This window comes from Notolepis coatsorum (genome assembly GCF_963971535.1).
Source record: "Notolepis coatsorum genome assembly, chromosome: 13".
Lineage (NCBI taxonomy): Eukaryota > Metazoa > Chordata > Actinopteri > Aulopiformes > Paralepididae > Notolepis > Notolepis coatsorum.
The window spans coordinates 28,207,311-28,224,431 of NC_140177.1; the positions used below are offsets into that span (position 1 = coordinate 28,207,311).

The window sequence follows — 17,121 nt, forward strand, 5'->3', positions numbered from 1 at the left end:
TGGATATTCAATGCATATTGTACAAGGAATATACAAGGGATATCAGGGAATATTAGAGAATATACAAATACAATTAAATATATATATATAATAAATATATATATTCGGTTTAATCTGGCCCTTCACAACATACATGCTGCTTTTTGTTTTCAGTTAGAATTACTTAACTCATTTGGATGGAAAGTTCATTATTTAATTGAAATAAATATACCTTCCAATATGCTATTGATGCCCTATAGACCTCTTATAACCTAACATAAACATTCTAAATAGGCCCCTATATCTCCTGTTTAGTTTCTGAAGCCAGCTGGGTTTATATGGTTCCACTTATTCAATTGGTCTGACATTTGACAGGAACAGAGTTGAGCATAATTAAACGAGATGTGCATTTTTACAAAACATTTAAAACAACAGACAGAATACACTCTATATTGGAATTATATACTCACGATTACCTGCCTCATTTGTTTTTAAATGTCGTATTTTTTACATTTTTAATGTTTATTGCTGTGGCCGTGGGTGGTCTTGTTAGTGTATTGCACTCATTTACAAACACAATTAAACATTTCTTCCATGCAATAAGCATACAAAATATGGTAATAATGATCAAGAAACAATCATGTCATGATTTTCTTTTACCATAAAAAGGTACATTTGGGGTAACGTTATATTCACATTCACAAAAGGTTTGATGTAGAAATGAAGAGTTGGAAAATAAGCTTTTATTGAACTTTCTTGGACCATAAAGCAGAATATAGGTCTATATTACTCCAATGTTTACAAACACTACCAATGTAAACAAACGTTTTACAACCACAAAATACAAGTACAATTAAAACCTCATATGTACCTGTCTGGGATACTATCAGAAGGAGAATGAATGTCTCCACTGCTATACTTAATTTCTGTGGTGCATTAGTTATAATTTTGGATCACAGGCCTTTAAAGCCTCAATCTGGATAAGTAGCATAGGCAAAAAAAAGAGTTTGATCCAAATTACTACAACGTATGTCGTATATCATGCCAGTCAGGGTACCTTGTATATTGTTTACTTTTACTCTTACTCATAGTAGATATTCAGATTCAAAATTCTTTATTGCCTATATTTATTGTAACATATAATATACCCGATAAGGCATACAGACCCTCATCTACACCTTTGTTTACACTGTTTATTTTTCTCATTTCTATATTCAGATTAAATTGTATTGCCTATATATTTATGTCTTCTACTATTACCCTGCCCATACCTGTACCCTCCCACATGCTGCTATGACACCCAAATGTCCCCAAGGGGATCAATAAAGGAATATCTTATCTTATCTTAAGAATTGTAGGATCTTTGCATTTGATCCATCCTATGCAGATAGATATTGCTGTTTCCGGGGGTCATGATCCACATTACAGGTCACTGTTGTTGCTGCTGAGCAGCTTAGGGTATGAGGTGCCGATGGAGTAACCGTGGCGATAGACGACCAGCTCCAGCACGTACTCATCCACCTTCACCACCTCTGCGCTCATCTTCCCGGTGGACATGAGGAAGACGATGGTGAAGATGGCCACCTCGAACTCGGGGCTCACGCCGATGAAGGACCCGCCCACCGGCTTCACCAGCCCCTTCCAGCTGAACTGCAGGTTCAAGATGTGGTCGTCCTCATCAGGCTGGGAGAGAATACAATAAAAACCACAAATGAAAAACCTTTATGAAAAGGTTGGATGGTCTTTTATGGTCGAAAGGCATAACTATCATTGGTATTTGTTTATTTTTAAAGTCCTTATTGGTAAACTTCCCTCTTACATCACAACACTGTTGGAATGGAATCTTGGAACCTATTATACATGTTCAAACGACTGGTTGGTTCTCAGGGTTCCTCCAGTTTTCTCTGAACAAGAAAGAAAATGCTTTTTCCTTTGATGCTTCCAACACCTGGAATGCCCTCCGACTGACTCTGAAGCTGAAGGTTCTTCCTTCTTTTGCTGCATTTAAAAGTATGATCTCCGACCACTGTGTCGACATGTAAACGGTCTTAGCTGATTTAAAAAAAAAATAAGAAAAATCTACTTTTTCTCCTCCTATTTTTCTCCCATCCCAATTTAGTCGTTATGCCAATTCCCCCCTCCCCTTCCTGGTCGTCGCTCGCATTTGCCCCCCACTTGCCGGTCTAGGGAGCCCTGAAGTCCATCACATGCGTCTTCCGATACATGTGGAGACAGCCAGCAGCCTCTTTTCACCCGACAGCGAGGACTCTCACTGGGGAAGTGTAACGCGTGGGAGGCTCACACTACCTCCCCGAGTTCCCTCCCTCGCTGTGCAGGCGCCCTGACCGACCTGTAGGAGTCGCTGTTTACAACGACCAGGACCCACCCCACCGGCTCTCCACCCGCTGACACTGCCAATTGTGTCAGTATGACGACCGACCAAGCTGGAGGCACCGCTGGCAGTTGGATTCGATCCCACTGTCTCTGCGGTGGTAGACAGACGCTTAGTCCGCTGCACTACCCGACCTGTCTTAGCTGATTTCTATAGTTTATTCTTATTTTATCTTGCATATATATATGTATGAAATTGCTGATAAACTTGTCTTGTAAGCTTGTGGTCACTGTAAATGAGGGCAACCTCAGTGAGTTGAAATAAAGGTTTGAAATGATCAACAACTAACTCCAAACTGAACATCCATTATTTATTTATTTAAAAAGAAAAAATGTAATCTTGCTTTTTTCTTACTGTATTTTTGTTGCCCCTCGCTTTGTAGCCTTTATAGTCAATGTGGTCGTGCTTCTCTTGCAGGTAGAACTGAACCCAGTTGTGAAGCCCAATGACCTCCCGGCCATACTTGGTCTCTCCAACAAACACATGTTCAAATCCACAGGAATCCTCCCTACAAAAGGGATGTACAAAAAAAGGTACAATATGGAATTATTCATGCATGACTAGGCAATTATATGACACTGTATGTAAGTGAATTCAGAGAATAATTTAAAAGGAACACGACAACTATTATGAGAAATGTGCGTACCGTCTTCTCCAGAGTCGGACGAGAAGATACCGATTTCCTCTCCATGCGTTCAGTAAAAAGTGGATACGGATCAGCTAGCCTAGCTGTTGGCTAAAAACACCTCTCCTGGAGTTTTAAGCTAGGCTAGCCGATCCGCTTCTGCTTATAATTTGTGCTAAACTAGGCTAGCTTGCAGCCACATCGCTTTCTACTGAATGCACAGAGAGGAAATTGGCATCTATCTTTTTGTCTGACTCTGGAGAAGACGGTATGCACATTTCCCATAATGTTCGTGTGTTCCTTTTAAATTATTGTCTGAATTCACTTGAAGCTATAGGATGACATAACAGCGATACCAAACTGATGGATGAAATTGGACTGAACAGGTAAAAATAAGTGAGCTCAGCTATAATGAATGAACGAATAGTTTATTTTCGGTCTTTGTTTACAACAAATCAAAAACACACTTGTGTGGACTTACAAAAAGAAAAAAAAACACAAATGCACATATTCAAAGTAAGCTCACACCCAAAATCCAAACTCAATGACTGAAAAAAGGAATAGGCTGAAGCACATGCTTATTTTTGCCTATCCTTTACAATTCTTAAAAACTAAATATATTTTAATATTTAAAAAAAATAACTTAAAATATGCTGCAAGATTTGATGTTTTACTCAAAACTGTACTCCTGATTTTTTTTTTAAATCTCCCCTGAGAAGTACACAACTTCAACCCGTCACTAAGGCTATTCCATAGTTTAACTCCAAAAATTTAAACACATCTAGCTTTTATATTAGTTCTTACTTTTTTACATGTTTTAAGAATACATAACCCTCTTAAATTATACTTTCCTTCTCTTGGTTTAAAGAGACATTGAATACAAACTGGTAGGCTTTTACTCTTAGCACGAAAAATTATTTCCAAGGTTTTTATGTACACCATATCTACAAATTTTTATGTGCAGGACTTTATGAATAATGGATTTGTCGATTCAAGAGGACGTTACTGGAGACACTCACCCACCACTCCTGTCCCTGTGGTACAGGCGGAACCAGATGTCATGCAACTGCTTTTTGAACTGCAGCTGGTCTGACGGAGACTGCCTCTTGCTGACCAGATACTTGTGAGCACACTATGAAACAAAATAAGATATTCATAAATAAATCAATACAAAATAAACAGGGTCTTCCAGCATGGATGCCTGTAACATAGCATCCATTGTTTTGTATATGGCAATGGAAGAGACAACAGTTGCTATGTGATATGTGTAAAATAGAAAAAACATAATATATATTTGGTCTTATTACTGGATCTTGTAAACAAATCACATAGTAATATCATGCTTTTCCAGTGTTTTACTAACTCTTCCACTGTATAGAAATGAGGTATTTCCTTTTGAAAGCGGTTACCAATGGTTACAGGCAGCCATGCTGGAAGAAAGAGAACTACATAAACATTACATGTAAGACCTCTCTTCTTTGGCAACTATGTGGTATAAAGACGGTTTCAAAGTGACAACAATTACATTCTAAAAATGACACGTTTATCTCCTGTTGCAATGTTTGCTAATGCAATAACTGACAGGAAATACACTTGGGTCCAAACTGTTCCCTAGCAACAGAATTCCAGTAAAACTGTCTACACTGTAGTCTAGTCAACAAATAAGGATTATGACCAATACTAAAAACGAAGGTTATCCTATAACCCTAGTTATAAGAGTATAGCGAGCGCTCTGCTCTATTGGAACTGTCCCTTTAATCATATGCTATCATGAAAACTTTCAACCACATGCACGCCCCTCACCTGCCTGGCCACGCCCACATCCGCTCACACATAAGCGGGGCCATGGCCATACTACCAGCTCCTTCCCCAGTCTTTCACCACCGAAACGGAAGACACATGGGGTCCTCAGTGAGTCAGAGCAGAGTGCTCGCTATACTTATATAACTAGGGTTATAGGATAACCTTCGTTATATTTCGTTATAGCTTTGCGCTCTGCTCTATTGGAACACAAGAGTGGAGCAGAGCGGAAAGCCCGACAGATGTACCCGCTGAGGTACCCTACAACCATCAGAATACCGGGGAGGATCCGGAACCCGCCGCCCCCCCCCCTAGTGAGGGGCGGGAGGGAGACCGGACCCGAACTGTGCGAAGAGGGAACAGTACCTCAAACGTACAGGGTGAGCAGACCGTGGGACTTACCTTCGTATAGAAGGGCCGGCGACTACTCGGACGCGCATCCCGCACGCCACCAGGGAACGGACGTGAAGCCAAAAAAAAACGTCACAGCCCCCAACACCACAGGGTCAGGGTCAAAAAGCCCCAACCCCATGGCAAGGCCGTAGCAGCGGGGCGCGGAAGAGGCCCCAGGCCACATCCCGGGGGCCAGGACCCCCTGAAAAAGGGGCCTGGCGAGGTCAACGAGGCCGCGGCATCGAGACCCCACCAGACGGTCACTGGTGACACCACCCCCCACATCGCCAGCGTATCGGACAGGGCCTAAAATAGGTGAAGGCCCTTCTCCCCCTGGCACGCCGCTCCGTAGCGCTCCAAGGAGGCTTCCCCCCCACAATGTCGTGGGGCCAGCTGGCGCACCGGGGAGACAACCCTCCAAGGAGGTTGATCGCTCAATCCAGGTCGACAGGTCTTAAGAGCAGAACTCGGCCTGCGCCCGGAGCACTGCGGACTAGACAGGCGCCTAAGGGGCTTACTATAAGAACAGTATCCCGGCGGAAAGGGTGTTCGGTATGCCGTGCACCATGTCAAAATCTCATGGGGCCACGAACCTCGCAGAGTCGGAGTTAGCCAACTCCGCCAGCGAACAGATTCCACCACGAACCCTGACCCTGCCAATTTATTAATCCCACAGGGTCGAGGTTCAGAGAAAGAGTTTGACACAATTGGCAGATGTCACGAAACATGCGGGGGCATACTCTCGGGCAGCCGGGGTCAGACCCGGGCTCAACCAGAGAATCGACTCTGCTACCAACACACCGGGGAGACCCGGAAACATAACTGCGAGTATACACAGGCTATACAATGCAGTTCAAGGCGTTTCAGGTTTAAAAAGGGTTAACCCAGGCCAACAGGTCAACGAGGGCAAGGCCCGACCTGGGCCTGGAGGACCGGGACCTACACAGGGATGCATAGAGGAGTTGACAGAAGCAGCCTCCCCGACAGCCCCCTCCCATCCCCGGTTTAGCAGGGAGGGAGGGGTGAAATGAATGGAGAAGGACCAACCCACCCAACATAGTATGGACCAATGCACACCACTGTTAAGGGCAACTCGTAGTGGCATCTATATGACACACACATTCATGACATAAACCCCTGTGACATCCGGCCCACCCAGGCATTTTCCACCCAGGCATCAGGGTCCTTCGGGGTACCAGAACTTGTCTGCGCCCCGGCGGACAACGGGTTAAACTGATCCGGTCCGGCATGACCAGGACAAGTCCTGTGCCCTTGTCATGCCGCCGCCGCCCCCAGTCCTAAGAGGGGGGTAGGTACGCGTGTCAATCCAAAACATCACAGAGGGCGCCACCAAGACGGTCAGTACACAAACTCACCGCTCCCGGTGGCCCACCTAACAGGCATGAAACCCCCCTGCCAATGTTTGATCTACTCCGTCATCTCCCCCCGGAGATGTACACGAGTCCTCGAGTCTAACCTTGCACTGGCGCTCGGAGACAAAAATCTCCTTCCCAGCTGACAGCATAAAAAACGCAGTTTCTATGATGTTGGGCAACCAAGGCGTGCCGGTCCCAAAAAGCGGATTCAATCATTGAAAAACACCCTGGGCCATCGCTGATCAGTCTCGTAAAACCAAACGCTGATTTATGAAACAGCATGTATGCTCGTAAAGAACCCGAGAACAGTGACAGCGAATTTCTAACAAGAAAGAGCCCCACAATGTTTCCCCTCGCTGTCTGGGACGAGCAGCAGGAAGCCGGTACTAGAGACACAGACACGGGCTCTTATACGATGAGCCTGGGAATAACAACCGCGTCAATTCTGCTCTTTATGTAAGAGGGGAAGACAGCGGTTTTTCCAGAGAGACCTCAACGTGAGTAAAACAATTGAAAAAGGTTCATGTAACAATTTGACTAAGTAGACTAAGACTCTCCGAGGAGAAGGCTCCTCTGAGGAGGCTCTGAAAACTCAAAACGGCCCAATATACACTACTGGTAGGGAGCAGAGCAGAAGAACCAATAGTCTCGACTGCATTGCATCACCTATCCTTTACAATGACAGCGGTCTGTAGCACAGGCCCTGTAACTCACGGACATGTCTCTTGGCCAATAAGAAAACGCGCCTGTGACGTCTTCAAATGGCCGGGGGAATCCCGTGTCCCACCTATCCTAATTTGGTGTGGGAGACAGGGAAATGCCCCCCCCTCCCTGTGACGAGAGAGAGAACACCCTCGTCAGGGAGACTGATAGGTAGAAAGGCACAACCTCTCGGCCAATCAGTTTCGTAAAGGATATAACTATACGACGCCATAAAAAAAGCAGAGCGTGACACCAGTTGCATAGCACGCTACATGAAAGCACATACTTACCTGTAGAGTAAAAGCTTTACATCATGCACGCCAACCACAACCTCGTTTGTGTAAAAAACGGGTTTTATCCACGGCTTATGTGCAAAAAAACTTGCCACCCGCTATTTTTTATGTTTACCCTTAAGCAAAGAAAAAATAACAGACTGAAGAGAGGGACTCAAAAAGTCCTTGGTTCACATGCTACATATGTACAACTCTGTAAGCTAACAATAGCACACCAGTTGCGGACTCAAATGCTACGTTTTAACCTAAAAACGTATTTCATGAAACACACACAACCCTCATCATACAATGAAGCCGTCAAGTTCACTCTTACCACGTAAGAAAAAACACTGGCTTAGGTAGAGAGAAAGGACATAAGCCCCTGGCTAAGTGCTAGAACACAGGCCTGAGGCCTTGCAAGTTATACACAACAGCAACCAAGCATATTTCAGAGAAATCTGCACAAACTCCCAAGCAAGAAGGCGCCCCCAGCATTTGTAGCTGTGGGTTTATATAGCACATGTCGTATCCCCCAAAATACAGTGAAGTAAAAAACATTCCCCCCTAGGAGGGACCCTTTGTGTTATCAACCAAAAACATTTTGGGGGGGAGGGAGAGTGGGGCATAAGTGGTAACGTGTCCTACCTGACCCCCGGGTGCAGGACGATTGGCCGCAACAATGGCTGGTCCACCTCGTTGACGAGGCCTCTTGCTGGCGGGCCCAGTAGTGGCGACGGCTGGAGTCCTGCTCCAGCGTTTCACCCACATCCTGCGGCCGGCCGTGGTGCAGGCTGACGACATCCTCTGCCAGAGATGATGCTGAATCAGAGTGTCCAGGGCCCGCTACCTCCCCACGGCTATCGCTAACGGTTAGCAACAAGCTAACGGCTAACTCCAGGCTGATGGTTAGCAATCAAGCTAACGGCTAGCCCTTACAGGCCCACTGTTAGCTACCGACCAACGGCCAGCTACCGGCTAATGGCTAGCTCTTACCGGCCCACCGTTAGCTACCGGCTACTACTAAAGCTACGTAAGGTGGGGAATAGCGATGCAGGCCTGGTCACTCCAGACAGCCGACTGCCTCTTCTTTAGCCCAAAGAAAAAAGGCAGACAACGCCCGCCTCCCTCACAGGACGGCGTTGCCAGAGATACAGTGGCGTCGGCAGCGAAGCCCCGTTTATGCAGGCCGCTGCCGCCTTAAGCTCGGGGATAAAAAACATGCAAGCTCGCATCCCTCGCGCCGGGAGGCCAACCCACTTTCTTTTTGATAGGCGGGGGCCTACGTCCAGTGCGGATGGCAGTGGGCATCCTTCCTCAGAGGTGGGACTTGAACCCAGACTCGTAATCGGGGCTCCCAGGTAAACAAAGCCTCTGTCTTCTTGGGGCGTCAAACAAGAACTCCCCGTCCCCTCCATGCAATCCCAATTGTCCATATGACGTTACCGGCTAGCTACAAGCTAACGGCCAGGCTACAGGCTAACGGCCGGCCATAGGCCAACGGTTTAGCTACCGGCTAATGGTTAGCTACAGGCTAACAGCCAGTTACTGTATCTCGGACGTGATGGAGAGGTAACGGAGGAATCCTCGCCTGGAACCGGCTGTTCTGCAGAGGCGGAGAGCCTGCGTCGCAAGACACCACCCACCCAGAGAGACCGTCGGCCAGCCGACTGCCTCTCGCGGCAATAGTATCCAGCTGCACAGCCGGAGAGCAACGCTGGCGGGGGAATTGCCCAGCGACGCGCACTCTCCTCCGGGCGCTGCTGAGGCTCACCTGCCTGCCACAAACGTGGAGCAGGCAAGATCCACTACACCCCGAGGAAGCCCGAATGTGAAGCGCCGGTGGAGGTCAGAATAATCATCTAGACTCTCCGGTGGTGACGACATTATCCTTTCTTTCTCCCGTAAATTAATGAGAGAGGGAAAAACAAAAGACAATGCCAACACAGTTCCTATAACTAAACTAACTATTTTAAGCACTGAACTTGAAGAGGTGCTATACACGGACCTCACAGTGGTGAAAGTAGGGAAGGAGCTGGTAGTATGGCCATGGCCCAGCTTATGTGTGAGCGGATGTGGGCGTGGCCACTGGCCAGGCAGGTGAGGAGCGTGGTTGAAAGTTTTCATGATAGCATATGATTAAAGGGACAGTTCCAATAGAGCAGAGCGCAAAGCTATAACGAAATATAACTTAATTCGTCAAAGTCATACTGATTCTAGTTCCATCCTCCAAAGGATTTGTCCACGGAAAGGAGAAGTTGAGATATTTCCACACCCTCCCATATGTATTATTATTATACCTTCATGACGTCAGTCTCCAGCACAGCGTCTAGGAAGAGGTGGTTCTCTTTCATTTCTTCGTACGTGACCGTCTCAGACACGCCTGTGGACGTCTCGTAGTTGTCCAGCAGGCTGATGAAGTCTGCATTGGGAAGAGAAAGTCGTTGTTTAATGTCGTAGCGACATCAGGGCCTCGCAGGAGAGACTACCCATAACATGGGAGCGAAAGTGAAGCGCTGGTCGCCCGCCCGCCTGCCTGCCTGCCTTTGCGCGACTGGTGAGGTGAGGAGAACTTACGGGTGAACGTCTCAATGCTTTTGAGTTTGTCTTCGTTGACGTAGGTGAACAGCGGAGCCCTGGCTCGGTCTCTGGCGTAGTTGCTGCCGCGAGCCACGTAGCCTGCCTTCCCCTGAAGACACGTATGATACACATGTTAGATTAGGTTAATTTAGATTAGATCAGATTCAAATGTATTGTCATCATACAGCACAAGTACAACGAGAAGAAGTTTGTCATCCAACCAGAGTGCAAATGTAACAGTAAAGTGCAATAGTAACATACAATGTACAGGTGATAAAACTGGGTATAAGATATATAAATTAGTACTACTGAGTAATAGTGCTAATACATAGTCTGTACAGAGTTGTAGTATTAATATATACAGTGATACATGCAGGTATAAAGACACTATGGTAGTAATTTGTACTGGCCAGCAGCATAACTAAGAGCAGGTAAGGGATAGAATAGAATAGAAATACTTTATTCTTTTTCTCTTTTCTATTATATCGCTCACAGTAAACAGTAAACATTTGGGTAGACAAAAACTAAAGTCACAAATGTACAGATATGGATAACAGTGTGGAAGTTCCTTTTGTTCACACCTCCTCCTCCCCCCTGTATCCTCATTTCCTCTCCCCTCACCTGGTCGTCCCTTCCCCCTGTATCCTCATTTCCTCTCCCCTCACCTGGTCGTCCCTTCCCCCTGTATCCTCATTTCCTCTTCCCTCACCTGGTCGTCCCTCCCCCCTGTATCCTCATTTCCTCTCCCCTCACCTGGTCGCCCCTTCCCCCTGTATCCTCATTTCCTCTCCCCTCACCTGGTCGTCCCTTCCCCCTGTATCCTCATTTCCTCTCCCCTCACCTGGTCGTCCCTTCCCCCTGTATCCTCATTTCCTCTCCCCTCACCTGGTCGTCCCTTCCCCTTGTATCCTCATTTCCTCTCCCCTCACCTGGTCGTCCCTTCCCCCTGTATCCCCATTTCCTCTCCCCTCACCTGGTCGTCCCTTCCCCTTGTATCCTCATTTCCTCTCCCCTCACCTGGTCGTCCCTTCCCCCTGTATCCTCATTTCCTCTTCCCTCACCTGGTCGTCCCTTCCCCCTGTATCCTCATTTCCTCTCCCCTCACCTGGTCGTCCCTTCCCCTTGTATCCTCATTTCCTCTCCCCTCACCTGGTCGTCCCTTCCCCCTGTATCCTCATTTCCTCTTCCCTCACCTGGTCGTCCCTTCCCCCTGTATCCTCATTTCCTCTCCCTTCACCTGGTCGTCCCTCCCCTGCCCCCTTTTCTCCCAGAAAGCTTAAAAGGCAAACTCGCACAATGAAGGGTCCTTTCTCCTGGCCGGAGAAAGTCAAGTCCTCTAGTCTAGTAAACTTCTAACCTAAATTGAATTTGATTAGTAATGTTTTTAAGAATACATTTGTATGATACCACAGTATCTACAGATATGTAAAAAGGATTATATGCAGGCATGTACAGACAAATGTGGATAGATATATACAGTAAAAAGATTTATATACTGTATATATATTCTATATACAGCATTATTGTACATGCAGAGTTATATGGGTTATATGCAGGTGTATAGTATGTATATATAAGAAGTATATTCAGACAGATATGGATATATATATACAGTATGTGGTAAATATAAATATATAAATGTATATATACGGTATACAGCACTATTGTACATGCTATCATACAGAGTTATATGGGTAGACTATAGTATGAGGTAGGTAGTTGTTATTATTATGATTACTGTGTAGGGCAGTTGTAGACAGTGAAAGCAGTAGGTAGGTATAAATTGAGTATAGGCAACAGAATTCAATGATTGTACAGTATGGGTAACATAATTACAGTAATTGCCAATGTCTGATACCCTAATGAAGACAGTTCACTGTCAAAACGTTGGAGACTAAGGAACCTAAATGGAGCTACATTGAGTGTACGGTATTCCTTCTTATTTACACCTGTGTTTACTGTTTACCCATCAATGACAAGTCAAAATGTCTCCTGCGAAAAAGGCCTATGGTATTGTATGATGTCATTGTGGTTTTAAAAACACAATTCTACACTCTTCTCTACAAGTTTCTCTCCTTTTCTAAGCATCTGCCTGTATTCTCCACTGATTATGCTATGTACACACTGTGGCAGATCTCACCCCCCCCTCTTATGGATATGTGAAGGATGGGAGATACTTTTGCCATGGAAGGAGTAGAGTCAATTAGGTAGCTGATTAGTACTGATAGAACACACCTGCGCATCATTAGTCCACCCACATCTCACGTGCACATGCCCAGACCCACACACTACAAAGCCACTAGGTTACTTAGGAGTAAGTTGAGCGGAGGTGAGGTTGGAGTTGTTGTTTATTGAGAGAGAGATATTGTAGTATTCGGAGTTGTGAAGGTGAGAGGTAGTGAGAGGAGAGGAGAGGAGAGGAGAGGTGAAGGCGAGTAGGTGTTCTTTGTGTACTGGACCCTGGACTGGCTGAGAAACCCCCTTGTGTACTGACCCTGGACCGGACGACTACACAGTCAATTTCAGTTTGAGTAAAATGTACTCAGTTTGAGTAAAATGTACTCTGCGAAATTCACTGTGTACCCTGAATAGTGAACAATCCCTTTTTCTGTCTGCGAGCCTGTTTTGTGTTTTTGACCCTCGGACTGAATCACAACCATTCTTTAGCTTTTTCCTGCTGAATTCTGCCTTGAATTCAATAACTACTTGCATTGATTGATATTGCTCTTGTGTGGACATTCGAATTTGTTTGTATTTGAACCGTGGCGAGTCTGAACCCCACCAGGCTCGTCACAACACACACACACACACACACACACACACACACACACACACACACACACACACACACACACACACACACACACACACACACACACACACACACACACACACACACACACACACAGTTCATGTAATCCCGATCTGTGTTCTCCAGTGTTGTGTAGTGTGGTGTCCCTTTTCCTGTGTCTTAGTTCAAGGGTACTATGACTATGCTTGCACCTCATGGTACCAAAGAACCTCAAAGGCCCTAAAAACAAGACTACAATTAATTAATTACAAAGCCTGTATTTAATTAGATATATTTTTGTAATCGGCACTAGATTTAATATGATTCCATAATGCTCTCTGTGGTTGTAGGATGATGACAATTCTCAATACAAAGATGCCCTGAAGAAGGCCGATAGAGAGGCCGAAACATGTTGGTTTTTTAATTGTTCTATTATGAACTAAACAACTAATTAAAGCTTTTTTATATACTTGAAGAGTGCCTGGAACTTCTTTGTTTTTTCAAGGGACTAAACACGTTTCGCAATTATGCCACAACAATGTGGAACGCCCTACCCACAGCCGTAAAATAATGTGAATCCCTACCCTCCTTCAAGAGCACCTACGGGAGGCTGCAATTCAAAACTGGCCCTGGTAAATTAGTTTCTTCCCCAGTTTCTTCCCCCTCGAATGTATATATTTTTTTTATGATCCATTTCTCTTAAACGGTACTGTATATTTGTATATGTTGTATGTCATAAATATCTGGATGAAACAGTACTGTATATCTGTATGTCGTGTATGTCATATATGTTATGATGAATTGAAAATGGGGGACCCTGATGTAAACAAAACGAAAGTCTTTCTCTGGTCTGCATCCCCTTAACAATTGTGTCTCTAAACTGTGTATTGAGCTGTACTGTACTGTACCCCATTCTGCAATCTGTTAATTAAAGTTTTCAATCAATCAATCAATCAATCATGGTTCCGGCCTGCACCTGAGGGGAGATGGTGTAGTCGGTTCCAGGTCTCAGGCGGTTCTTATCCAGGTTCCAGAGCTCGTTCAGCACCTCGGAGAGCTCCTCGTTCACCCCTTGACTACAGAAATACACATATCATAAGCACTCAATTTCACAATAGGCAAAATATGAATAAAACGGAACATTTTTATCATTAGAAGATTCGTGATCATTAACATTCAAATATAGGCTAATAACATTTAGTCATTTAGCTGACGCTTTTATCCAATGTGACTTACAAGTTCTGTACGACAAGTCAGCAGGAAGGGTACAACTCTGGCAGCTGAGTAACAATGTTCATCAAACAACTTTGGTGCTGCAGTGTTGAGTGCATAGTAGTAGAGACATAGTATAATAGGCAGTAATATAGGCAAGGTAGAGTATTTAGTGGAAGTGCATGATAGTAGAACATAGGTTTGTTTTATTTATTTATTTCTCCTTCATTTCAGATATTCATTGAAGAAGTGTGTTTTCAGTCAATGGCGAAAGATTGGTCATGTTTCGGCTGTCCTAACTGTGGTGGGAAGTGCGTTCCACCATTGTGGAGCAAGAACCGAGAATAGCCGGCTTCTTTTGATGACTATCCCGGAGCTCGGATAATAGAAAGGTGTGCTAGTGAGCAGATCTCCACCAGGGGGTATGCCTACACTCTTGAGTCAATAGAGGGCTGTTGCAGAATGTTTAGAATGTAAATTTCCCTCAATGTTGGAAGAAGCAATGGTTGTTATTAGGGCTGGATGATTAATCAAGTTTAAATTTAAATGACAATTTTGGCTTCCCACGATCATGAAAACAAGACAATCGAGATAAGAGCGATTATTGTGTCGCGTTGCTCTTATTTAGTCCCAAACAGTAGTTATTTTGAAAAGTCTTTAGTAACTTGTAGAAGATGACAGAAAGGCAGGCATTGGTTGAGAAGATAAAACAAATTCAGTCGTCGTCATATGATATTCTCAAATGAATGGGTAATCGTGTTTAATAATCGTGTTTTCAATATCAATCAAAATAATTGTGATCATTATAATTATATTACCGGTATCCAAACACACATGCACAACATACACAGAGGTGATTGATTGAATATATTAGACAATCTAAAATCACATACAATACTGGTACACAAAATGTACCATCATATATAATTTAAAACCAGCAAGGATTGATGGATTATTTCCATTGTGGTCCCGGGGGGAGACAAGATGACGAGTAGGCACAAATATGACATGCACAAATTCAATCTTCAAGCACTACACTTGAATAAAAATAAATATATATACAATAAAACAAACAAACACAAAGTCAACAGTGCACCTCCTGCATAGATCTTTCCCTATCCTGAGTGACTAAGCCATTTCTTCAGGGCCTGTTTGATGTTTCTTTCTGACTCTATACTTTTTTATGCAAACTGACAGTTTATTCCACTCACTAGCTGCTGAGTACTGAAAGGTATTTTCCCCCATTGAGCTCTTGAATTTGCACAGTTTAATGTCTGTTAAACTGCCCCTGGTCACATATGTGTGGGTGTCCCTAATGCACTAGTTGGACAAGTATGAGGGGACTTTATTGAACATAATTGTATGGGTAAGGCCCAACTTAAATTTGAATAACCCGCTTTTCCACTGGGAGCCAGTTGAGTTGGTTAAATATAGCTACATCCAGGTGAGTGTGGGTAGGAAGCTTCATCACTACTTTAACCATTTTATTTTGGGAAGTCTGAAGTTTATTTTTTATTCCCTGGGGTGCAGTACTATACCAGTAGGGGGCAGCATAGTCAAAATGGCTCAGAATCAGGGCACCTGATAACATCATTAGGGTTGAAATACCCAACATCTCAGAATTACGAGCCAGGAATTTGGTTTTATGGCTTATTTGAGTGAGATCATCCACCGTCTGCTGGGAGGAAAGTGAAAGTGCTCCTGAAGACTTGAGAAAAGCACGGTTTAGGCTGCGACCACCAGTGGCATAGTGTGCGGTTACTGGACTTGAGTTACATTAGAAGGACAACCAAACCTTAAATTTAAAAGATATTTGCCTAATTCTCTCGATTTCTACATGTGCCCAGCTCATTTAAAGGAGCTGTAAGTGGTATTCCTTTGTTAGAATAAGTGGTCTAGGGGGCACCCAAGTGGCGAACCATGTAACACGCTGCGTCGCGAAGCGGCCGACCCGGGTTCGATTCCCGGACCCGGCGTCCTTTGCCGAATATCTTCCCCCCGCTCTGTCTCCCGTTCTTCCTCTCTCTCTCTCTCTCTACGGGACTGCCCGGTAGTAAAAACAATACAAATCTACCAAAAACATGGTCTATAATAGCTCTACACTCCGACAGCCATCACTGATATAGATTGTCTTGTCAGTAACATGGGTCTCTCAGTCCCTCCACTCTGCAGTAAACAGGAAATACATTTTCTGGTACCCTTTCCCATAATGTAGAGGGAACTCTCATTGCAAATAAGGTCTGACAAAAATAAGAAAGAAAAACTAGTTTTAAGCAAATATGTGCTTGAAACAAGTAAAATAATCTGCCAGTGTGGTAAGCAAATGTGGCTTGGTAAGATTTCTAGAGTACACGCATATCTATCTATGGTTCTCTCTCCTGATTGGATAAAGTGGAAAGTGTATTCCAGAAAATGTATTTCCTGTTTACTGCAGAGCGGAGGGACTGAGAGACCCAAGTTACTGACCTATCTAGCCATCTATATCAGTGATGGCTGTCAGAATGTAGAGCTATTTAACACTTATCTTAACAAAAAAAGAACAATTACAGCACATTTAATAACAAACAGACGCATGTCTGAGGACAGTGAGGTAGGCCTGTTGACAGGCTCTCTGCATCTCTGGGAGCGGATGAGCGGATGAGCAGAAAGCCCAATCTCCCATGATGTAGAGTTTGGTCCTCTGGTGCTGGAGGAGTTTGCCTGGCCGGAGCAGAGGTGTCGTGAGGAGGATTGAGGGGTGATCAGGTCTTTAAGGTAGAGGGGGACGTTTTCGTGGAGGCACTGGCGAGTGAGCAGGGAGACTATTTTTCTCAATCCTGAGTGAGACAGGGAGCCAGTGAAGGGACTTGAGGACGGGTGTGGTGGTATTTCCGCACTCATCAGAATCCTAGCAGAGCTATTCTGGATGTATTGTAGCTTTTGGATGTTCTTGCTAGGGATCCCGATGAGAAGTGCGTTGCAATAATCCAGCCTGGAGGAGACAAAGGTGTGGACAAGCTTTT

General features: G+C 44.7%; 1 protein-coding gene across 1 annotated transcript in view; it reads right to left on the reverse strand.

The window, feature by feature from the left end:
* Positions 1–704: 704 nt before the first annotated feature.
* LOC311239042 (uridylate-specific endoribonuclease C-like) overlaps positions 705–17,121 on the reverse strand; it is a 32,670-nt gene continuing 16,253 nt past the window's right edge. The window contains exons 2-7 of the mRNA XM_084327267.1: positions 13,884–13,983; positions 10,114–10,225; positions 9,837–9,958; positions 4,016–4,128; positions 2,726–2,879; positions 705–1,662 (exon numbers count right to left, since the gene is read on the reverse strand). Coding sequence (XP_084183393.1) covers positions 1,402–1,662; positions 2,726–2,879; positions 4,016–4,128; positions 9,837–9,958; positions 10,114–10,225; positions 13,884–13,983 — 862 coding nt within the window. The 3' untranslated portion in view covers positions 705–1,401. The remainder of the gene's footprint in view (positions 1,663–2,725; positions 2,880–4,015; positions 4,129–9,836; positions 9,959–10,113; positions 10,226–13,883; positions 13,984–17,121) is intronic.